Genomic DNA, 25,315 nt, shown 5'->3' with positions numbered 1-25,315 from the left:
AAAATCCCAAGCAATGCAATAATAAGTTGAAATAATGTATGCAAAACTTCCTCTCTTTAATTTCCAGAGGAAACCAAAGATGCGGAGGCTCCTCCAGCACCCCAGAATAGCCAGCTAACGTGGAAGCAAGGCAGACAGCTGTTAAGACAGTGAGTAATTATTTTAACTAAAAAAAGTTATGAAAGTGCGTATATTGAGTCAACATATAAGTCAAAACTTGCTTCATTTTATTGTGTGTTTTCATTGTGCTTCTTTTAAAAAGTCCATTCGTAAGTATGTGGGGATGGGCACAGGCACGTGGCATAGCTGCTTGTGGGGATCACAGGACAACTTTTAGCACTTGATTTTCCTTTCACTGTGGGTCACAGGAATGAGACCCATGTCTCAGGCTTGGGTGGAGGTAACTTTATCCACTCTGCATTGTTAAAGCTATTTTCCTCTGAGCTTCAGGATGACATTGACTTACTTACCCATCCCTTTTCTTTCTTATGTGGTAGAAAAAAATTGAAAAACTGGATAGTGGAGTTGGGCTGCAGAGATGGCTCAGCATTTAAAAGCAGTGGCTGCTCTTGCATAGTATTCCAGATTTTAATCTTAGCACCTATGCGGTGGCTCACAAACATCTATAATTCCAGTTTTAGAGGATCTGGTGCCCTTATCGGCCTTTACTGATGATACTTACTTAGGAACTGTGTGCCTGGCATACTTTCATTTCATACATGTAGGAAAAATACTGATAGACATTAAAAAAAAATTACCTTGGCATCATTCATCTAAAGCACCCACACTGATTATGAAGTCTGCATGTATGGGTTCTCTTATAAGTCAGTGCGTGAGAACTACAGAGAAGTGCAACATAATCGTATGAAACTGCCTGCCACATTTCTTTTTTAGTTGAAATCCTTTTTTAATATCTATTTTATGTATATTTTTGTCTCTGTCTCTCTTCTCTTCCTTCTCCTCCTCCTCTTCTTCTTCTTCTTCTCTCTCTGTCTCTGTCTCTCTGCGTGTGCAAGCATGTGTGCCCTGTGTGAATGCCTGGTACCTTTAGAGGCCAGAAGAAGGCACCGAATTCCACCGTGTGGGTACTAGGAAGTCAACCAAGATCCATTGCAAGAGCTGCAAGTGCTTTTAACCCCTGAGCTGTTGTTCCATACCTGAGTGAAATTTTTGAGCAACATTTTTGACGTTTGTTTATTGATGTACTAGAGCTAAGGCTATGGCAAATCTTGTTTGTTTTCTCTCTTTTTCTTATAGTTGGGAATTTTACTACTTGTACCCTACTGGTAACACTAGGTAGTACACAATTACTCAACCTTCTGAACTCAGGACCTTTTCACTGTCACTTCACTAGTCCTGAAATATAGTTGGATCCTTTATTGTGTCATCACTCATAACTACTTCTGTCTGAGCAGAACTGCAATCATGTATTCTTTGTTTTGTTTTTCTGGGAGAGCTGTTTGTTTGTTTTTGTTTTTCTTTGTTTTTTTGAGACAGGGCTTCTCTGTGTAGCATTGGCTGTCCTGAAACTTGCTCTGTACACCAAACTGGCCGTGAACTCACAAAGATCTGTCTGCCTCTGCCTCCCAAGTGCTGGGATAAAGGTGTGTCACCACTGTCTGGCGCCCACATACATTCTTTCTTTCACTCCATTTGCTGTATTATTTGTCATCTGATCATATTTTGATGATTTATGCCATGAGCATTCATTTTTCTCTTTATCTCCTGTACTTGTGGGTGCTTTGTTTTCTTAGCTTTACCTTAAACCTCATGATCCATCATCCTTTTTTAAGTATCATTTAATCACTTTGCTGCCCACTGGTTACTCATTAGAGTGCAGGTTAAACTACAGCTGTAATTCAGTCTTACTTTTTGATCTCTCATTTCTTTTTCACTCATGGAGAAAAATAACAGAACCAGGTGGAAGGTATTAACTGTTAACTTACTGTCCACCGCCTACAGAAAACCTCTCTCTATAACCCTTTTTCTATGACCATTTCCTGTTCCAGCCTCCCTCAGTGGGTGTTCAAAACTCATGCCACGTCTCGTTCATCCTCTCAGTAGTGTTCCTCTGGTTCTACTTTACTACAGAGAGGAAGAATATGAGATTAGAATCCTTCCAACTTTTACATTTCTTTCTCTTAATATGTTTATGCTTCTTATAGGTTACTCGGTTCCCAGATTCTTGTAAATGACAGGAACCTGAACTTAGAACAGATTCGTGTGTGTGTGTGTGTGTGTGTGTGTGTGTTGTGTGTGGGCAGGGGGTTGGTTTTTTGTTTTTGTCTTTGTCTTTGTTTTGAAACAGGGTTTCTTTGTATAACAGTTCTGGTTGTCCTAGACTTGTGTTGTAGACCGGGCTGGCCTCAAACTCACAGAGACCCACCTGTCTGTCTCTACCTTCTAAGTGCAGGGATTAAAGTTGTGCTCCACTATGCCCAGCTTCACAGACTTTCAATGGAATGAGCACTAGAATTAATGAGAGCAGGGTTGAAGGGAACACTCAGTAATGATACATGTCAAGTCTGGTAGCTTTGGGGAACTTTCAGAGGCCAAAGTCCCAGGATAGAGTCTTTGGTTGTCTACTTCTGTATTAGTTTTATTCTCTTCTGAAGAAAAATTACTTGTTTTCCCCATGTGACAGTTTCTTCTACTCCCATTTCTGAGAAGAGTTAGAAATGGCCTAACTTGATCAAGCAATGGTTCAGTCACTTACATCTAGGTTGTGTTAACCTCAGCAATTAATTTAGACCAAGGTTTAGAGACTGGGTAGGGAAAAGGCTTGTTTCCCCCACATGTAGACTACATTGCTTAGAATGAAAAGTGGGGATGGCTGTAGCAAAATCATTATTCCTCTCAAATGCTAATCCCACCACTTGGATTCATATTTTCTCTATTTTGTTTTTCCCCTTTATTTTTATGGCCAAACTGTTTTGAAACAGGATTGTAACGTGATACCTAATGCTTGCCTGGTCCTGCACTTTTTGGGGATAGTTTATCTCTTTAATCTTTATTCTTGTTCCTTTCTTTGCCTCCTGTCTATATATTGGGATTACAGGAGTGAATCACCATAACTTCCCTGAATGAATCTTTTTGTTTAATTGCATTTATTTGTGTATCAGAAAGGTTATGTTGCTTATGTTACTCAAGTTTATTCTCTGTTTTTCTGTTTGCTTGCTTTATTGCTATTCTGATTGTTCTTCCTGTTTTTAGCTTCCACCTAAATTATTTTGATTGTTTACTAGGAGTGTTTAAGTAAATTAAAAAAAAACATGTTCATATGAGTGTTCATGTGTCTTTATGTGCACTATGTGTGTACACTGTCTGTCAAGGCCAGAAGAGGGTGTCAGATCCCCTGTAACTGGAGATCCGGTGTGGGTTGTGAGGCATCTGATGTGGGTGCAGGAGACTGAACCCAGGTCCTCCGTGAGAGCAGGAAGTGCTCTTAACTCATGAATCATCCCTATGGCCCCAAGGCTTTTATCACCCTTTATTAACTTTTAAATATCTTCATGTGAAATTAAGGTAACAGCCTGATATTATACATCACCATCTATTCCCTTCTTTCTAATCTTATACTGGATCCTAGGTTAAGTACTTGGTTTAGATGAGTGGACTTTGAAAACCACAGAAACAGAGGACTGCTCTAGGATCTGAGATCCTAGAAGGAAATAAGTTCATCTACTAGTTTCTGGCCAAGAACTTGGCATGATTCAGATCTTATTCTCTTCCATACTATGGCTATTTTAAAAACATGTATGTATACATATATGTGTTTATATAAATTTACATACCTATTTTTTAAAAGATACGTGTGTGTGTGTCTGTACAGAGGCATGTCTTGTATATGTATCCCAAACGCTCTGAGGCTTTTTTAGGTATTAGGATAATTTGCTCTCATTTTTCAAAACAGAGTTTCTCTCTGTGTAGCCCTGGCTGTCCTGGAACTCCTGAAACTAGCTGAATCAGGCTAGCCCCTGTGTCCTGAGTGCCACCCCCCCCCCACCCCCATACTCCATTTTTCTTTAAAGATTATTTTATGTATATGAGTGCTTTTTTCTAGATGTATGCATGTACACCACATATGTGCTGGGTGCCCACGTAGGTCAGAAGAGCTCCTGGAACTGGAGCTGTGCATGGTTGTGAGCCTCCATGTAAGCATTGTCTCCAGCACCCGTATTTCAATCTTGACATCGTTCACTTAAACCTGGAATTAGTCTGTAGTGAAGCTATTGTGGCAAAGAAAAAGTCATTTATATGATTGTGGAGTTTAAAATTTTTTAATATGATTTGAAAGTGGCAGGTGTTAACAATTGTTGAATTTTAATGTTCAATTTTCTCTTGATAGGTATCTTCAGGAAGTAGGATACACAGATACAATATTAGATGTACGATCTCAGCGGGTAAGGTCATTACTTGGACTGTCTAATTCAGAACCAAATGGATCCGTAGAAGCAAAGAATTTAGAACAGATCCTGAATGGTGGTGAATCTCCTAAACAAAAAGGTCAAGAAATCAAAAGGTATGATTTGTATTTGTAGATTAATATTGTTTAACTTACGGACACTTTTCATTGCGAATTTAATTTTTAGCAAAATTTTCTGCGCTTGCTGTTTTTTTTTTTCTTCCCCCTAGGTAGGGTTTCTTTGTGTAGCCTTGGCTGTCCTGGACTTGCTTTGTAGATCTGGCTGGTCTCAAACTCATAGTAATATGTCTGCCTCTACCTCTGAAATGCTGGGATTATAGGTGTGTGCTACCATGCCTAGCTGGTTACTCTTATTGTCAGACATTAAATGACTGTATGAAAGCTACTTTTTTAATATATGGAGCTCAAATTAGTTTTAGTAAAATGATAAGATAGAGAACTGCTATTAACTATTACATGAATAGTTTTGAAATACTTGAAAATATTTTCACAAATTAAAGATTTTTTTTTCTACGTAAGAAATTTATAAAATGGATTGGTGCTTCTTGGGTCCCGGAACCCTAACTAGGTGTGGTGAGGGAATGAAGTAATTACAGACATTAGTTAGACACATACACACGGAAAAACTGGGATGGCTGCTTGGGCTTTTTGATGGAGAAACATAGCACCCAGGAAACTTACTGTGTTTATTATGTACACCTGGACAAGGAAGTGGGAGTTTATCAAATGCAGCTGAATCAAGGAGGGTAGCTAGTCGTGGTAGGAGCAGACTCTGCAGGGGAGCAGTCTTCTGGGCTTGGGAGTTAGGAACTACTTGTCATTTCTACACACAGTCAACATTTGCAAACGGAGCAGAGGAAGGCTTTGTCATCCCACTGAACCTCAACCTGGGAAGGATTTGCCACTCCCATTGGGCTGAGGCTTTGGTTTTGGACATTGCTTGTGTCCTTATTGTTGCAGTTTTTTGAGACGAGGTAGCCCCAGCCGGCCTGTAACTCAGAGATCTTCCTGCCTCTGCCACCCAACCACTGGGATTAAAGTGTGCCCTACCACACCAAGCCTGGCCAGCTCATGTCAACAATATTCATCTACTCAGAACTTCCTCTGCTCCCATAGATTGGTATTAGGCAGTTTTAATAAGTTTAGCTTTTGTGTTTAACTGTTTAGTCTTCAATTATTTAGGCTAAAGTATAAGTGATTGTAGCTATAAAATTTGCTAAGTTGCTTTTTTGGTATTTTTTAGTATTCCCAGTATTTTGATAGCATGTTTGATCATCTAATCTTAATAGATTTTTTTTTAAAAGACATATTTCTAATTATGGTGCTGTGTGTGTTGGATGGTTATGTACATGTAAATGTAAGTGCGTGCAAAGGCCCAAAGAAGCCATTATATCCTCTAGAGCTAGAGTTTCAGACTATTGTAAGCCACCTGATGTGGGCGCTGGGACCCAAGCTCAAGTCCCTTGAACCATCTCTTACCTGTGCTCTTAGGAGCTGAGATTTTCCAGTCCCCAGATTTTCCTTTCTTGTAGCATTTACCTAAGATGTTTTAGATAGAAAGCTTTGATGAACTCATTAAATACAGAGAAATGCTTACTTTAATTGTAGAGTGCAAATAATTAAAAAAAATACTCTAGAATAAAAATTTTAGGCAACATATTATACTTAGGTTGTCTTGAACTGGAGCCTGATGATAGGAGGATCAGGAGTTAAAAGTTATTTTCACCTACATAATGAGGTGAGACTAATCTGAACTATGTAAGATCCTGTCTGAAAACAACAAAAAATTAGATTGTGTGTGAATTTCAATAGTTACCTTCAAGTAGTTTTAAACTAGGAATTAGAGGCATCAGAGTGTGGCTCAGCAATGGAACACTTGTCTAGCATGTCATATCCTGGGTTCAATTCCTAGTACCACTAGATCAGGAAAAGCGTTAAAATAGGAAGCAGGAAGAAATATTAGAGTCAATCATTGAAATTGGAATCATCTTTTTCTACAGGCCCTCTGGTGATGTTCTTGAGACATTCAATTTCTTAGAAAGTGCTGATGACAGCGATGAGGAGGAAAGTGACATGATTGAGGGCATCCCGGAAGGAAAAGACAAACTGCGGCTCAACAAGCACAAAGTAGGGGATTGACGCCGTTCTCGTACACAGTCATCTGAACATGGGTTTATGTTAATTGTTCCTTGAGAGGTTTATAATAGTTGTCACACTGAAGTCTGTCTTTTCATCACAGCCATGTGGTGGTGGTGCATGCCTTTATCACAGCACTTGGGAGGCAGAGGCAGTTAGATCTCTGTGAGTTCGAGGCCAGCCTGGTGTACAGAGAGTGAGTTCCAGGAAAGCCAGGGCTGTAGAAACCCTGTCTGGAAAAACCAAACCAACCAATCAAACCAAAAACCCAAACCCAATCATGTACGTTATCACTTGGGAAATAAATGAAGAAAAACTGCGGTATAGACACTGTACTCCTTTAGATAAGCAGAGGGTTTTCTTTTAAAAGACGCGTGTGAAGGAATGCATGCACATGGAAGTCAAAGGACAATTTTGGGGAGTCAGCTTTCTCCTTTGTCCATTATGTGGTTTATGAGGATAAAACTCAGGTCGTTAGATGCTTTTCTTGGGGATCCGGCTCATAAACCTGAGATTGTGACTTTTCTTACTTGTTTGTTGTGGGAGGTAGGTTGCTTTCTTTTACTATTTATTACACAACCAATATAAGTTTATTGGTGGTTATGCTCCGCTGCCATGAAGGATAGACTTCTCAGGGTGTTCAGCCAACTGAAGATAACTTACCAGTGTGCATGTTAGCAGGGATCATCTGTACACATACCATAATTAATGAGAACTCTTGAGGAGTAAGACTTTGGCCTTTTTATTACCCTCATCACTTGGGTCACATTTTACAAGTGATCTTCACACAGCCAATATATCTAGGGAGAGTTGAGATTTGTGAAACATGTAGAAAAAGGACAATTGCGGATCTGAATATTTCAAAATCTTTAAGTATTGTGGAAATATTAAAGGATCTCTTTAAAATGTAGTATTGAAAGGTACTAACTATTGGCGTCTCTTCTCTTTACAGATAGGTAATGAAGGGTTAGCTGCTGACTTAACTGATGATCCCGATACTGAGGAAGCACTGAAAGAATTCGACTTCTTAGTGACTGCAGAAGATGGCGAAGGCGCTGGCGAGGCACGGAGTTCAGGGGATGGTACAGAATGGGGTAAGGGGACAAAGAAATCTGGGGTGGGAGAAAACCTAGCTTTTCCAGGTGGTTTGTTACTAAACACTGTGGGATCGGTGTGTCTGAGTGTATGGTAGCAGGTAACTTGAGAGCAAGGAGAAGTGCAGGTGATATTCCGAGCTACTTGGGCCTAGTTTATTAGATTTCATGACTGAGGTTTTCAGTATATGTCTTTTGACTTCTGAAGTTGATCTTGACTTCAAGTGTTTTATTGATTTACAAATTAATTTTCCCCTCTTAAGAGATCTTTTAAAAACAGGAATCATCCATTTTTATTCATACCCAACATTTACTTTTATATAACCAAGGCTTTAAGAGAACTTAATCTCCTTTATGCCCATATGGTGTTACCTGTCTTAGTGCTGGATAGGAACAAAATGATTAATTCTGACACATAGCCATAACAATGAGCAAGATTTACTGAGGATGTTTCACTTAAAGCATGTAATGTTCTGTGTACAAATGTTAGGGCCTAAACTTTTGAAAGTGATATATAAACTAATAGTTGTCTGCCCATAATCAAAAGAAGGAAAAATTCTACCAGTAGTTAAACACCCTATTCACATACGTGTAAAAATATTTTAAAGTAATACCTTAAAATGTGTTTTTCTCATGAATATATTCACTTAGTCATTGTTTAATGTTATCTAGTAGGTGGTAGGACTCCAAGTATGTTTAAAGAGCTTTTCTGAGGTTAGTTTCATACATCTAAGCTATATATACATCACTCTGGTGATAGGAAAACACCCTTGGACTGGGCAGTGATGGTGCATGCCTTTAGTCCCAGCACTCAGGAGGTAGAGGCAGGCAGGGACAGCCAGAGCTACACAGATACATAGAGAAACCCTGTCTCATCAAACCAGGAAAACTCACTTGGGGGATGGTTCAGTGGTTAAGAGCACTTATCTTTGAGTGGACCAGAGTTTGGTTCCTAGCACTTAAGCTGGGGTCACAGCCTCCTATAACTCTCATCTCCAGGGATTTTACATCCTCTTCTGGCCTCTGCAGGAACCTGCTTGCATGTATATACACACACACATATATGAATAAAAACAAAATAAATATTTTCAAAGAAAATTTCATTTAAGTATTAAAGTGGAACATTGGTAATAGCAGAAGAGACAGACCTAATAAATACTGTATTTATTGACTTAATATAAAAACAATTACTTAAAAGATTTTATTTACCAATATTTTCATTTATAGCTCAATAGAATTTTTAGATTTTTCTTCTAAGTAGAAATAGAAGGATCACATTAATTGAAAATATAAACTCCACAGTTACTGTCTTGACTTTGGACATATTTGTACTTCTTGAAATGCTGTATTTTAGGATTTTACTTCTTTATAGGAGAAATAGTAAAATATACATTTTTTAAATTAAATCTTGGAATATATTATTCATACAACTTCAGAAGTACTTTTTTCTGAAAATTTTAGTTATGTAGAAGTAGAAATTATACAAACATTTTATAGTAGAATTGTATTTTTAGGGGCCATAAATAAATGTCAGATATAAAATTAGAAACCACAGCCGGGAGGTAGTGGCACATGCCTTTAGTCTGAACACTCAGGGAGGCAAGAGGCAGCCTGATCTTTGTGAGTTTGAGGCCAGTCTGGGCTACAGAGTCCTGGTCTTCCAGGACAACCAAGGCTACACAGAGAAACCCTGTCTTGAAAAACAGAGAGGGGGAGAGAGAGAGGAAACCACATATTATTGAGACATTCACTAAGTACACGAACGAACACACACACACACACACACACACACACACACACACACACACACACACACACACTATTAGTTAAGAGTTCAGTTTTTTGAACATCTGTTTAACTAAACCTTGGCACACAACCATTTCTGTTTTCTTTATCTAAGTTACTACAATTTTAACTTTTAACCCAAACATTTTAGAAATTTAATTTGTGTGAAACTGGATTATGTCTTTAATAATGTCATGCACAAATGCTTAGTCCTTTGTTCAGAGACTTTGGCCTATAGAGTAGCGTTTTAAAGAGAACTTGGTTTGTGAGTGATAACTTACGTGATTAACACTTGACCTGTATTTTCTTTTTAAATGAAAAATAACCAAGTAAATCTCTTAATATAAAATGAGACTGAAACTTTAGAGCGTGTTAAATTCTTGGTGATCCAAGCAGTTTCTGTGTAAAAGCAAAAAGGATCTATACAGTGCTTCTAAAAGTCATCTACTCAATAGTTAGTCATATTCATTTTTCTGAAACTAAGAGAATGCATGTAAAAAAATAAAAACCACTGCCTTTATATTTAATTCATTTACTCAAATTTCCAGTGGCTTTAAAGTGGGAAGGTTTTAAGATTCAAATTAAAGAGTCTTAAACATCCAAAAAACTTGGTATCTTATGAAATCACTGCTTTTCTAGGACGCTTTTAAGTCTTGTTTCTCTGTTATTTAACTAGCTATGTTCTTCATATAATTACAAGTGTTAGCAAGTATATCATTATTTGCATTTTTCTCATGGAGATAATGTGGCATTTTAATAATATTCACAGCCAGGCATAGTGGCACACTCCTTTAATTCCAGCACTCAGGGAAGCAGAGGTAGACAAATCTCTGTGAGTTTGAGGCCAGCCTGCTGTACAAAGTGAGTAGAGGACAGCCAGGGCTACACAGAGAAACAAACAAACAAACAAACAAAAAGAATATTCACTAATTTTCTATAGACTATGAACTCTGGACATAATGAAGAATATAAAATTAATTATATAAATGAATATTAGTTTTACAGACAAGGGATAAGATGTTACTCTCTCATGATGTGAAGCTAGTTATAAGTTTATACCATAGTTAATAGGCATTCTTACTTGGTAATAGAATTACCATAATAGAATTTCATGGTTTTTCTGGTTTCAAGTTGTTAGCAATCAATTTTTTGTACATGTTTGTGTTTTCTTTTAGGAAAAATAAAAGCTTCCCATAATTGATTCAACTTCATTTCTTGGTATCCCCTAGATTTTAAAAACTGGATTAACATATAGAAGAGTACCCTGCCTCTTCCTTTTCGCTCTTACCTATCTCTTATAAGCAATATCAAATCACCTGTCACTTCCCAGGCAAGTTCTAGGCTGTTCTCGTGCACATAATGCGTCCACCCACCTGTTCTTTGCACCGCCGTAGTTTACTTTTGTTTTCTAGATTTGAGGTTATCTTGCAAGGAGTAACTGTCTTTGCATTTTCACTCCACTCTTTGCTACTGTACTTACAGCATTCACAGCTTCATTCTTGCTCCATGGGACTTTTAGAAAGTTGGTCATTATAATTAGTTTTCTTTCCTAAGTAAGGTCTTGTGCCACTTAAGGTTTATTTATTTATTTTCAATCTTTGGGTTATAAAAAATGTATTTCTTTTAAGATGTGTCAGTTTTGTCTTAGTGTAAGTAGTTGACAACAGGAAACATTGATTAGTTTCATTAAGATGGAACTATACAAACTGGTCTCGAGGTGCAAGCCTATAATCACAGTAAGGCTGAGACAGGAGGATCATGAGTCCAGGCTAGCTGCTGCTGTGTCCTGAGACCCTACCTCAAAGGGGATGAGTTCAGTGATTTGGGCCACGTTTTTCTGTAAATGGACAGGATTCCTGATACAGCGTAGTTTTCAGGAAACCTCATGACTAGAGTACATTAAAAATTAGTTTTCTCTTATGTAAATATTAAGATTGTGCTACAGTTCTGTATCGGACAGTTCATGAGACTGCTAATCTTAAATTAGTTTCAAGTAACAGAATTTAGCAAATTAATATTTTTCACAGACCAGCCACCTATGATGATAGAGAAAAGGTATAACTCCTGTAGAAAAGAATCAGGATGCATGAACTCTTTGAATTTTTTCTCTGATGTTCAAACATGAGACCTTGTTGTGCTTGCTTTGTATATATCCAGAGGGGCAGGAAGGGCTTTCTCATATTCTCTATGATTGAGTGAGGCGTAAGGAATGTATGAGACTTAAAAAACAATATGTGGGCCTGGAGATATGGCTCAGTGGTTAAGAGCCCTGACTCTCCTAGAGGTCCTGAGTTCAATCCCAGCAACCACATGGTGGCTCACAACCATCTATAATGCAATCTGATGCCCTCTTCTGGCCTGCAGATGTTCATGCAGGCAGAATACCATATACAGAATAATAAATAAATAAATCTTAACAAAAACAAAAACCCTAGAATATGCTTAGTTACCAAAATTTAAAACTAAAATTTTATTATTTAATGTAATTTATTTAAAAACTAAGAGTTGGTATAATTTTTATTTATTAACAGGACTATAAAACAGTTGATCTGAAGCTATTGAATTTAATAATAATAAGGTTGCCTTAAAACTCAGTGAAGAAAAACCCTGAATGAGTAAAATAATTCAAAGAAAATTATTGTTATGCTGTTTTGTTTTAAGATTTCTCTAGTTTACCGTGAGTAAATTTTTTTCCAGGCATAAGTATTTTACTTATATATTGCTGAAAATACACAAACCCATCGCGCGCGCGCGCGCGCACACACACACACACACACACACACACACACACACACATGATGGTACCAAGTATAAAGCAAGCTGTATTTTAATTTTTCTCTGCTTGTCACTGTTTTATTCTGAAAGAAAAAAAAAACCCAGCTCAAATCAAGACTTAAATAGAATTTGGATTTTCTTATTTGTTTTATTTTTAATCTATTATTTTGCTAATCTTTAGTTGTAGTCCAATGGAAAAAGGTAATAAAATGTTGAACGGTTGGGAGGGGATGGAGACAGGTGGTGTTTTTTGAATGCTTTGTGTGAATTATTTAAGACAATGTATTTGGAAACTATATGTATTACATTGGACTAGAATGCCTTTCTGTCATAGTACAATTACCCTGTGCATGCAGAACTATTGTGACAGGGTGCATGACTAATTTCATCAATGAAATGGCACTGACATTAATAGCTTGCACTTTATTATTAATTCGCATGCAATTCATTCGTTTGCTTATATGATGCTGGCTGAATACTTTTTATTAACATTTTTATAAAGATGCAGTGATCTATTTTTTAATATTTTAATGTTAGTCCATTGACAAAAGAATACTCCTCAAATTTGTGGTACATAAAAATGAAGTATTGTTTACCTGTTGATGATACTAAATGTTTAGGAACTTAAGGACATTTAGTTTGAGTTGACTGCACCTTTAAAGTGTTTTGAGTATATGCTATTACAGTGTCTGTATTATGATGATATAAAGCTTTTAACAGTTTACTGCCAACAGCTTGCATTGCCAACTGCTGATGTTTTTCTTTTAATAATATGCTGCATGTAGATAAAGATGACCTCTCCCCAACTGCTGAGGTTTGGGATGTAGACCAGGGGCTAATAAGTAAACTGAAGGAACAGTACAAGAAGGAACGAAAGGGGAAGAAAGGGGTGAAGAGTAAGTGCAGATTATGACTATTACCATTTTTGTATGCTGATATTGAGAAAAAGGTTATTATGATGCAGTTTTATTTTTTGTGTCATAAAGGGAGCAACTAACTTTAAACTTTGTCTGTTGTGTAATTGAAATTTAGGATGTGTTATTGGTCAAAATAAATTAATTTAAACATGTAAAGGTGAAAATATTTTCAAAAATTTACAGATTTATCAAATTAAAAGGAATATTGGTTTTGGAATTCAAAATAAAAGAAATTTGTATACAGTGGGTAGGAAAACCCTCTTCAGGTTCTTGCTTTCTGCTCATAATCCAACAGCAATTAGCAGCCACACTTTTTCCCTCTGGGTAATACTTACTTGATTACACCACTTAGTGCTAGAAGCGGTGATATAGGGCTATTTGGTCCATTGTTGACTGTCTTTAGGTACTTGCTCGTGTCTTCTTTACTGTATTTTTTTTTTATTTTATTTTAAGTTTATCGAATTAAGAGTACTTGCTGCTCTTGCAGAGGACCTGGGATGGGTTTCCACAGGCACCTGTTAGCTAACAACCAGCTATAGTTACAATCCTAGAGGACCTGGTGCCCCTCTATGGCGTCAGTGGGTACAACATATATACAGACAAAACATCCCATATATAAATAAATCTTGCCAGGCAGAGTGACACACCCCTCTAATCCCAGCACTCAGGAGGCAAAATAGAGGCAGGCATATCTATGTGAGTTCAAGGCCAGCCTTATCTACCTGGGGAGCTCCAGGCTAGTGGGACCTTGTCTTGGGGGGAAAAAAAAAATCTAAAAAGAGTAAAGTAACAAGTGTGCCAAGGAGGAAAATAGTGCACAACAGAGATAGAGACATAGATGCATTCCTTCATGTTCTTTTTTTCTGGTGACAGATAAATGAGCTTATAAAATGGCAGGTAGAGCAAAAATGTTTTCTTCAATAATGCAGTGTTTTAGTGATTTAATTTGTGGAGTTAACTAGAGTTTTGAGAATTTCACCTGTTAACATTTCCTCTCCTTTCTTTTTTCCCTTCTTTCTCCTCATTTCTCTCGCTCCACTGGTGTTGGGGACTGAACCTATAGCTTTATGCTTCGTAGGAATATGTTTTACCACTGAGCTAAATCCCCACCTTCTGACAATTTTCCTTTGTAGCTTTGTTCTAGTTTATGTTACTGCATGTGAATAAAAGGACAAACTGTTGTTAGGAAGTTTCAGCCTGTATTACGAACTACTTATATTTAAAAACATTAAGTGCTAGGCTGGGCTCTGTTCCGTTTTAACATCATTCAACTATAATGTACGCACATTGAGTGTGAAAGTACTATTGTATAGTTGACTTCAGTTTAGAGAAAGTCACATTTGAGTTTTAAGATTTTAATTTTACTCTTTTTAAGAAATAAAATGGCTGGGTGATGCTGGTGCATGCCTTTAATCCCAGGAGGAGCCAGAGGCTGGTGGATATCTGAGTTCTAGGCCAGCCTGATTTACAGAGCACGATGGCCAGTGTTACACAAAGAAACCTCATCTCAAAAAACAATTGCAATAACAATAGCAAAAGGAAGGAAATAGCTTATTTTAAAAAGTCTTAATGTTGCTTTTTTATAGACTATGAATAGATTTAAATCTTTTTGAGGATTAGAAATATATTTGGCCTCTCAAGGTCTTCTTTTTATTTTTTGAGACAGTAGTTGGCTGTCCTGAACTCACTTTGTAGACCAGGCTGGCCTCAAACTCAGAGATGTGATGCCTGTCTCTGCTTCCCTAGCACTGATGCATGTGCTGCCACAGCCCAGCTTCAAGGTCCTTTTTTGTAAATGGTCCATTTTAGATTCTCTCCTCTCTCTTTCTTACCTCCCCCTTCCTTTCTTTCTCTTTTCTTCCTCTCCTCTCCTCTCGTCTCCTCTTCTCTTCTCCTCTCCTCTCCTCTCTCTCTTCTTCTTTTCTTTCTTGGAGATAGACTCTCACTATGTATCTCTGGCTGCCCTGAAACTCAGTATGTAGACCAGGCTGCCTTCACGCTCAGATATCTGAGCATTAGAACCCTGCGACTTACAGCATTTTAAGTTCAAGGCCATCCTGGGCCATATAGGGGGTTAAAGACCAGCCTAGCTAGCTAAATGGTGAGACCTTGTTTTTTGTTTTGTTTACTTAAATGTTATGAATATAAAGACAAAAGTAAAATTTAACTATTCTGCTGGTCAGAAATTAACTGCACTTAATATTTTCATGTAACAATATTTCTAAAACTTTGAAATGGTTTTATGTATAAGCCTTTTGTATTTTCCAACAAGAATATCTGTTACGTGTTTTATTTTTGTTGTATCTATCTTATCTATCATGTCTGTATCTCTATATTTAGACATAAAGTTGAGATTCTACAAAAGGTCTTTTATTTGTTTTTGGAGACAGGGTTTCTCTGTGTATCCTTGGCTGTCTTGGACTTGCTTTGTAGACTATGCTAGCCTCGAACTCACAGAGATCCACTGTCTCTGCCTCCCAGAGTGCTGGAATTACAGGTGTGTGCCACTGCGCGTGGCTTTACTAAAGGCATTTAACATCGGTTTAAACTTAAGCATGAGGTTTAAGAGAAAAGGAGGTGCCCAGAAATAAGGTAGGACATACCCAAGAGTGTGGTTGTAGGCTTCTCTAATGAGAATTGTATTGTTTTGAGGCAGGACTTCAATCTAGCTCAGGCTGCCATTGAACTTGTATTCCTTCTGCTTCTCTTCCTCAACCTACTGCCAGGTTTATAGATGTGCAGTACCACACCCATCCAAAGCGAAACATCCACAGGAGATGAGCTGAGGATGGAACCTTAGGTTTTACAGATGCAAAATGCTTTATTGCTCAGCTATGTCCTTAGCTCTTAATGTTCCTTACTTTCTGTAATTAACTTTTTGTGCTTATATATTTTTGTGCACTTAACCCAGTCTCTGTTAGTTAAACTTTTAAGTTGTTTCTGATTTTTAAATATTTGTGTAAATATCACCTTTTAAGAGTTATCTGTGTAGGAAGACATAGGAGTTAGATTTCTAGTAGAGGCTGTCTTGGGAAATGATTAGCAGTTACTTAGTTTTCACATTTCCTTCATAGTTTTCACATTTCCTTCATGAAATATTAAAAAACGGAAGACTTCAGAGTTCAGTATGGAAACCTTTTAACTATGGATCAGTCATGTAGGAATTTAAGGAATAATGGAGTATCCCACCTAGAGAATGCTTCCAACCCCTAGCAGATACCCAACACTCTGGTGCAAGGTATCGTTTTGTTGTAATACTCACATATGCAGAAACTTCTGCTGGTCAGCCTTTCATTGTGATGACAAAATGTATTAAATAAACAGTTGTAGGAAAGAGCAAGGAATAATGATGTGTACCTGGGAGTGAAGGGAGAAAAGGAATTTTTTTGTTTTGCTTTTAAAATTGCAGTTCCAGCCAGGCAGTGGTTGCACTCACTTTCAATCTGGGGAGGCAGAGGCAGGCAGACCTCTTGAGTTTCATGCCAGCCCGGTCTAGAGATCAAGTTCTAGGACGGCCAGGGTCACACAGAGAAACCCTGTCGCAAAACAAAGCAAAACAATAACAACAAAAGTTTCAGTTTCATAGAATTTTTCTAGCTTTTGACATTCTCCATTTTTTTTTTCCTACACACATTAGCTCAGTAAAGCAATGTAATATACTGATTAAATAGCACATAGTTTATAGCATTTGAAGTGTTATATTCTTGCTTATTTCACATAAAAAATCTGGAATCTTTTATTTAGAATATATAAGAGGAACTAAAAACCCTTTAACGACTTCCCTTGTTATGTGTTTTTGAGCACAGTAGGGCTGTATTACTATTGTCCTTACCCTGACCCAGCTGTTGCTATTGTGTTGCGTCACATTTGTGTAGAATTGGACTAGGCTGGGCTAGGAATGTCCTCCAGATGGCAGAGCGCTTGCCCTAGCACCCAGGAAGTCTTGGATTCTGCCCCTAGTACCACATAATTGCAGTGTGGTGGCGCATGTTTGTAACCCCAGGGAGAGGCAAGACGGGGACAGTTTGAGTCCTGCTTAGGCTATGTGAGATCCAGCCTCAAATTGTTTTCTTTAAGATTCATTTATTGGGCCTGAAGAGATGGCTTAATAGTTAAGAACAGTCTGCTCTTCCAAAGGTCCTGAGTTAATTCCCAGCAACCACATGGTGGCTCACAACCATCTATAATGAGATCTAATGCCCTCTTCTGTCATGCACGCATACATGTAGGCAGAGCGCTGTATACATAATAAATACAATTATACATGATAAGTAAATAAAAGATAGATTTATTTATTTATTTATTGTATATTCTTTCTGCATATAGAGCCTGCATTGCCAGAAGAGGACATTAGATCCCGTTATAGATGGTTGTGAGCCATCATGTTGTTGCTGGGAATTGAACTCAGGGTCTCTGGAAGATTAGCCCACTGAGCCGTCTCTCTAGCCCCAAATTTATTTTCTTTCCTCAGAGGTTTTATAGCCTTTCTGAACTTAACAGATTCGTGTGGAGGAATGCTTGAGTGGATGTAACAACTGTCAATAAGGCGCTGGTTAGCCAGTCAGCTGGGAAGAAGAATAGAAAATGGAAGGTGGGACTTCCTGGAGAGGGGGGGGTGAAGCCAAAGATTGACAGTGAGAGGGAGAAAAGAGAAGGTTGACAGTTGACTAGGAAGGAGGAGAGAAGTGGCCTGAGGATCAGATTGGCAAGTGCTTGGGATATATGTATGTTATGATTTTAATTTAGAGTAGATTAGAATCAGTTTAGATTCTGCCTGGCCATAGTGTTTGCAGCTTTAAAGTACATTTCAGTCTCTCTGTGTCAGTTATCAGCTTCCTAAGCCGAACTGATACAATTTATTGTAACAGATTCACACTATGAGACTACACATGTATCTGCAATCTTGGTTTTTATAGAGCAATTTGTTGCAATATTTCTAGTTAATCTCGTGTATACTAAAATTGGTAAATTCAGAATTGCAAAGCGACCACCACCATTCCAAGTGAGGTATCTGGACAAGTGGGCTTTACTCCTGATCAAGAGGCTCGGTGGTTCTCTAGAGAGCCAGCCACCCTGGCAGGAGGAGGTGTACTTGGTTTTTATTTTAACCCATGTGGTGACTATGTCTGTCTTCGATCAGCAGGGGTCTGACTGAAGCCTTACTAGATTAGCCAGTCTTAAAAGAACCGATGCACAGGAAAAGAAGTGGGGAAGTTGGTTAGCCTTTTCATTTGGAGAAAAGCCTTTGTATAAAGACTTTACTGAGTGGGAAGATTAGAATATTTGCAAAAAAAGTCTTGCAAGGTGGGGGCAATAAAATGATTAATTCTTTGTCATAATTCAAGTTTTATAATATTTGGCAAGAAGACCCATTTAATGTTTCCTAGAGTTAACGTTCCTGTCTTTTCAGCACATAGACTCACTTTACCATCTTTGCTGATGTTGCAGGATGACTGTATATTACACAAACGATGGTTGTTTTCTGTTCCCGGCTTCACTTTTATGCTCTTTTTTTTTTGGTGTTTTGTTTTTTGTTTGTTTGGTTTTTTTAGACATGGTTTCTCTGTGTAGCCTTGACTGTCTTCGAACTCACTCTGTAGACCAGACTGGCCTCAAACTCAGATCCACCTGCCTCTGCCTCCCAAGGCTGGCATTAAAAGTGTGCACCACCACTGCTCAGCCCAGTTTTATACTTTTAAAACAGACCTGAGGTAGGAATGGTGACAAATGCCTGTAATTCCATTATTTGGCTATATGATCACAAATTCAAGCTATGCCTGGGCTCCTTGAGATCCTAGCTTAAAAATATAAACAAACCATTTTTTTTTTTTTAAATCTCAGATAAATTCCTCTACCCCCAATATCTCTTCTTTCTATTGCCTCCATTCTCCGTCTAATGTCACAGTTTTAAGGTGGACCAGTTAATTCTTTGCTATCAACCTCTTTTCCTTGTTTTAGTAATTTTCATCTCAGGTCAGAAAGATAGTCTCAGTCAGTGTACTTTTCATAGCCACAGACTCACTTTGTAGTTCTGATTACATTGTAGTTTCACATTTATTTAAAACAACAATTGTCGCATTGTGAGGAAAAAAACATTTAACTAAAGGTATTTAGCCTGGAGCCTGGGACATGGCTCAGAGGTTAAGAGCACTGTCTGTTCTTCCAAAGGTCCTGAGTTCAATTCCCAGCAACCACATGGTGGCTCACAGCCATCTATGAGATCTGGTGTCCTCCTCTGGCATGCGGGCAGAACACTGTATACACAATAAATAAATTTAAAAAAAAAATGGCATTTAGCCTGTAAGGACTCATTTCCTGAACATACCCTTAGTAGATCAGGTCTGATTATGAAGTTGAGTCCCACCAGTGGCATGAGACATAGTCACCACCTATATCAGGGCTAAAACCTGGCTCTAAAATGTTAGCAGTTTAGGTTCGTTCTTAAAAGAATTTCTCTGGCTGAGAGATTTGGTTTTTGTATGCATTCCTTTTGTGTGGCTCCGAGACACTGAGGTTATTTCTTACAATCTGAAAGGTTTATTTTAATTATAATGACAGAAATAAAACTGCCTTCTAACCATTAGTTTTGCTAAAGAAAATATTAATTATAGCAAAAGCCATATTGAGAAAGGGAAAATGCTGGTTTTAAATGTGGAAACAGTGCTAAAAATGGCATGTAAAGGAAGGTAACATTTGAGTGTGTAAATGGGTGTAAACAATAGTGGTCAGTCTATAATATTTTCCATTAGCTACAGTCTTTTAGAGGAATGTACATTTATGGAAAATCTGGAAGTCACAGCCAAGAGGTAGACGCACTGTGTCATAGTAGCGTTTCTCAATTAAAAGTTAGAGATTTCCCTCTCCCCACCCCTCTTTTAAAGCAGAATTTCTTTTATACCCCAGGCTGGTCTCGAACTCTTGGTCTTCTTATTTCTGTCTCCAGACTGCTAGGATTACAAGTATAAGCCACCACACACTGAAAAATATTTCTCTTTTAAATCCCTACAATAAATAGGAACTAAGGTTTTTTGCTTTGTTTTGTTTTGTTTTGTTGCTGTTTGTTTGTTTTTGAGATAGTCTCACTGTGTAATCCAGGCCAATGTGGAAGTAGCTGTATAGTCAAGCTTATCTCAAACTCCCAATCTTTCTGTCTCAGCCTCTCGAGTGCCAGGATTACAGGTGTGTGTCCTATACCTGACTTAGCTAATGTTTTTATGAGTAATTAATGAGTGTTTATGTCTTTGAATATTGGTATTAGCAGTAGGCATAATAGTCTCATACTAATATGACTACAATTTTCTCATTATTGGTAATCATTTAAAAATTTTAAAATGAGTATTAAGATGCATTTAGCTTACACTTGAAAAGGTGGACACAGTCTTGACACAGAGTGGCAGAGCCCTGGCCTAGTATGTTCAAGCCCTAAGGTTCAGTCCCCAGTACCTAAGTAAATACACTGATTAATTTGGAGTTAAGAGATGCTCTGCAATCCAGAGCAAAGACTATGATCTCTGGTTATGAAATCTGCTTTCATCTTTTGACAGCTTTTGAGAAACTAGTATTAGAGCAGAGAAGTTTCATCTTCTCCTAAACTTGGCACTGTGCTACTCAAAGACTAATGTTTAGCTGTAAGTATGTAAAGATAATATTAATCATGTCATTTTGGATTAAATTTAAGCAATGGCTTTAATATTTTATCTCTGCTTTTTTTATTTACTTAGGAAATTATTTTTGCACATTTTGTAAAACAAAATAAAGCTTTAGAATTTTTACAATGTTTGTTATAGCAAAATTAATTTTAAAGAAAATGGACAAATAATAAGAATATATAGGGGGTGCTGGAGAGATGGTTCGGAGGTTAAGAGTGCTTACTGCTCTTCCAAAGGTCCTGAGTTCAGTTCCCAGCAACCACAACCATCTACAATGTGATCTGATGTCCTCTGATGCCCTCTTCTGTCCTGCAGGTGTACATGCAGGCAGTGCTGCGTACATAACAAAAAAAATAAATGAGTCTTTAAATAAAAAAATATATTGGGGAAAAATCAGTAAACTATTTTCTGAGGAAATAGATTTGGTTAGAGAAATACATAGAATTTCGGTAGGCCAAGCACACTGAACAGAACATATACATGCATGAGAGAGACAGACAGAAAGACAGGATTGAAGAGGGCAGATATAACCAAATATACCAGTATATGTATAGAAATTGGAGAGGGCAGATACAATCAAGTGCTGCAGAATGCATAACAGAATAACTTGCAGCACTGTATGGACATTTAAGGGAATTTGTATTATGGATCAAGGGAAAATACGGTTTAGGAAAACTCAAAACATGAAACATGTGCAAGGTTAAGTAGATGATTTTAGCAGTCTTGATTCAAGAAGTACTAAGTGCCTCTTGACACTGCTGAGCACAGAAGCAGTAGAATAAATGTGATAACTTGGGAGTCTTAATTTGTCAGTATTCAATTTGATAGTAAGTGGGGCTTGAAGATAGTAAAAAACAAACAAACAAACCCTTAAGTCCCGTATAGTAAATCATAAGAATGAGAGTCTTGATTAACGAAGTTGAGAAAAGATTACTCTGAAGAACAATTTATAGGAAAATTCTTTTGTAAAAAATAACTTATTTTCCTCTTGTCTAAATTATAGAATTAATAATATTTGATTTCACAGTTTTAACTGCAGAAATTAAATAGTGTTAGTAATTATACAAATCAGAAAGTTATGTGTGAAAAAGATTATTTCACATTGAATTTTACTGCTTGTTGGATATCCAGTCAGCATTGGTGTTTTTTGTTTTTGTTTTTTCTTTTATTTAGAGAATTTATGATTGTTTCACTGGCAAGGAAAAAATGCCCAGGTGACAGAGTTTCTCCATTATAATTCTTTAGGAAAATCCAGAAGGTAACATATTTTGCACACATTCAAAATTTGAGTTTAGTAACCATTTTTAGTTAGCAATTACTTTAGTGTGCAGAATTTCACTGATTTCCATCATATCCTGGCATTAAGTTGCCTCTTCTATTACGGATACATAGATAAAATGACATTCCTGGTAGACTAACTGATACTCAAATACCCACTAGTGACTTTAATCACACAGCAGCTTAGTTTAGTTAGTTCAGTAATGTTGGTGCTAGTGAATATGAGGTCATGATTTTGATCTTGGATCTATTTTAATTCCTTTTATCTTATGCTGATTTAAAATTTCTAATTTTTTTGACATTGTTAAAACTAAGTCCTTGATACCATGTAACTCATAGTTAAGAGCATACCATAACTGCTAAAGCTTTTGAATTTTATATTTTCTAGGCAGTAGTTGAAATTATTAATCTCTAAATTTATGGCCTATGATAATACTGACATTTTCTGTCATTATAAGAAATTCAAAGAACGTGGACAAATTGTTTCCAAATTTGGAAAAGTGAAAATTTGAGGTAAACAATTCTAAGAAACAAATATAACAAATTGGGTTAAATTGGGAATGACAAATTTATACTAATATGGCAGGAATATATATAAAAGCAGCAGGGAAAGTTAATTGTTTGTTGCACCCTCATAAAGTCATTTTGTATGTATGTCTTTGACTTTTTAAAATAATAAATTAAGTTGAAAGGCTCATGGTTTGTTTTCTTAGTAAATATTTGCTTCAAATATCAACAATTTCCATTGATTCAGTAGCATTTTCTGTGGCTGAGCTTATAGCATCCAAGGTTAATTATAGAAATTTTCCTTTTCTCTCTTGATCCGCAATATATGTTTCAAATACTGATCTATCTAGTAGCCACAAAGAGCCACAACGTAGTGACTATGCAACATATTTAAACATTTTCAGTGTATTTTGGAAAATGATATATAAGATATTTTAATAACTTAGACTTTGTAATAGCCTGTTTTGTTAGTAAATTGCTTTACTAAGGCTGCCAGCAAGTCAAGCGGTAGCTATTACATGAACCTCTACTGCTGACGTTAATTTACAGGGGTCAACAGGACAAACCTCTGCGACATGATAGCTGATCTGGGAGATGATGAGCTGCCCCACATCCCTTCAGGAATCATTAATCAGTCTAGGTCAGCTTCTTCTAGAATGACTGATCATGAAGGTGCAAGAGCAGAGGAAGGTACAACATCTAGCCATCATGTCTGTCTGTGTTGCTGTGTTCCTTAACTCCAAGTCACTTCCTAATACTGCAGATACGCTGTGTGTGAAACGCTGCAGACCATCCTGCATGGTCTTCAGAGGTGTTGGGCCAGCTCTTGGTGCAACCGCTCAGGGATGAAACATGTCTTCTAGTTCTCCATAATTGTTTTTGTTTTTATATTTGATGTAGCTATTTCCATCATAGGTCAGTTCAGAGTTCCTTCCATAAACCTAACTTTAGCTTACAAGTCTAGTATTAGAAGAAGAACAATTTAATAAGGAAACTTTAAATAAGATAGATGGGGACAAAGCATTCTTTGTAGTGTGGTTCAAATGCAGCTACTGTTAAATAGCTACCACTTAATAAAAGCTAGGCGGCGTGATGTGCAGCTTATGGATTATTGCTAAAATAGATGTAACTGTTCATCATTTTAGGATAAGGAACATCATTTTTTCCCTTTTTAGCAAGTATTTTTGACCTAGTAATGAGTTTTCTAAAATTTATCTAGGAATTTATACAGAGGAAGTAAAAATACTACATGAACATATTTTGAAACTGATTTTACCTAAAGATTCATGGATATAGTTGACTAATTTATAATTCTGGGTGAAGTTATACTTTTAACTAATCTCAATTTTTAACCCAAATTGTTTTAATATGATATATGTATAATAACACATGAATAATTTTATGGAGTTTTACTTTTTTATTTATGCTTACACTTTTTGCTCTGCAAGTTTGCCCTTCTCAAATGCTTGTATCCATCTTGTTCTAATTTTTTTCTGGACATACTTTTCTTAGAGCAAAGTCTAAGAATTTTGTGGTTTTCCTCATATTTATAACTTCTTACATTTTTTCTTTAACTCACAGAAAATTTTAGAGAAAGATTTAAAAACTCATGTAATAAAACTAATGCAAAAGAATGGAAGTTGAAATAATCTTGGTTTTTTTTTTTTTCTGTACTCATTTCCATTGAGCTATTTTCTTTTATTATTTTCTGAAATATGGACACTAGCTGTACTGTTTTTATTGTTTTATATTTGGGGTTTTCTTTTTCCAAGTAATATGTAGTGCAGGATACCAAAATTTTGTTACTTAACACTTTAGACTGCAGATTTTGTAGTTCATGGCAAAGTTAAAGTGGTCATATGAACACTTTTTAATGTTTAAAAGCAACTTTGGGGAAAATCCAGTAGGCTTTTGCTCTATAAAAAGTCAGTGTAGAAAGAGAGCACTCAGAGTGTGAATATGGGTTTAGAAGAAAGGAAGTCACTAATCTCAGCTACAGAGAAGGGTAAATGGGCAGATAGGCCTTCATTTCATTCTAAGAGTGACTCTTCCTAAAACTTGTCATTTAAAGAGATTGGAAAAGTCTAATCTAGTTTATAGTCTATTTTAGTGACTTTGGAAAAAAGAATTGGTGCTTTGGAAAAATTACATGTTACATGTCAATTTATTATAAAGAACAAATATTGTTTTCTAACATCCCATCTTTTTAAACTATTGTTACTAAAGATAAGATTATATTCATATTGCCCCTGGCATAATGGAATCAATCATTTGTCTGTGTGTTCTTTAGGTTTGATAAAATTAGAGGAAAGGGGCTGGGGGTGTGTCTCAGCGGCAGAGTGCTTGTCTAACAATGTGCCAGGCCCTGTGTTCAACAGGGCAACAAACACACACATCCGTATTTGTATTCTCTCTCTCTCTCTCTCTCTCTCTCTCTCTCTCTCTCTCTCTCTCTCTCTCTCTTTCCTCTCTCTCTCTCGCGTCAGGGTTTGATATGAGTTGCAGGTTTCCTTGGTCATTCTGTCCACCAAAAGGAGAACTAGTCACAGGATTCTTAAAAAGGACCTTTTTGGAAGGCTCTCTCTCATAACCCCTAGGATTCACATGAAAGACAGTTCTGCTTAATAAACATTTCTGACATTAAAATGAAATTCATGCTTTTGATCCCAGCAATCAGGAGGCAGAGGCAAGAGGGTCTCTGAGATTGAGGATTTCCTGCTCTACAGAGCAAGCTACAGGATGGCCAAG

At 37.0% G+C, this 25,315-nt stretch overlaps 1 protein-coding gene across 3 annotated transcripts in view; it reads left to right on the top strand.

The window, feature by feature from the left end:
* Strn3 (striatin 3) overlaps window positions 1-25,315 on the top strand; it is an 83,273-nt gene that overhangs the window by 34,840 nt on the left and 23,118 nt on the right. The window contains exons 4-9 of one of the 3 annotated variants that reach the window (XM_051145856.1): window positions 68-149; window positions 4,349-4,522; window positions 6,427-6,553; window positions 7,515-7,656; window positions 13,002-13,112; window positions 23,117-23,257. In XM_051145856.1, the coding sequence (XP_051001813.1) occupies window positions 68-149; window positions 4,349-4,522; window positions 6,427-6,553; window positions 7,515-7,656; window positions 13,002-13,112; window positions 23,117-23,257 (777 nt within the window). The remainder of the gene's footprint in view (window positions 1-67; window positions 150-4,348; window positions 4,523-6,426; window positions 6,554-7,514; window positions 7,657-13,001; window positions 13,113-23,116; window positions 23,258-25,315) is intronic. The other 2 variants (XM_051145863.1, XM_051145871.1) reach the window with 2 other exon arrangements.

This window comes from Acomys russatus, chromosome 1 (genome assembly GCF_903995435.1).
Source record: "Acomys russatus chromosome 1, mAcoRus1.1, whole genome shotgun sequence".
NCBI classification, from domain to species: domain Eukaryota; kingdom Metazoa; phylum Chordata; class Mammalia; order Rodentia; family Muridae; genus Acomys; species Acomys russatus.
Note: the sequence above shows the minus strand (reverse complement) of the source record. Positions and strands in the feature narration are given on the sequence as shown.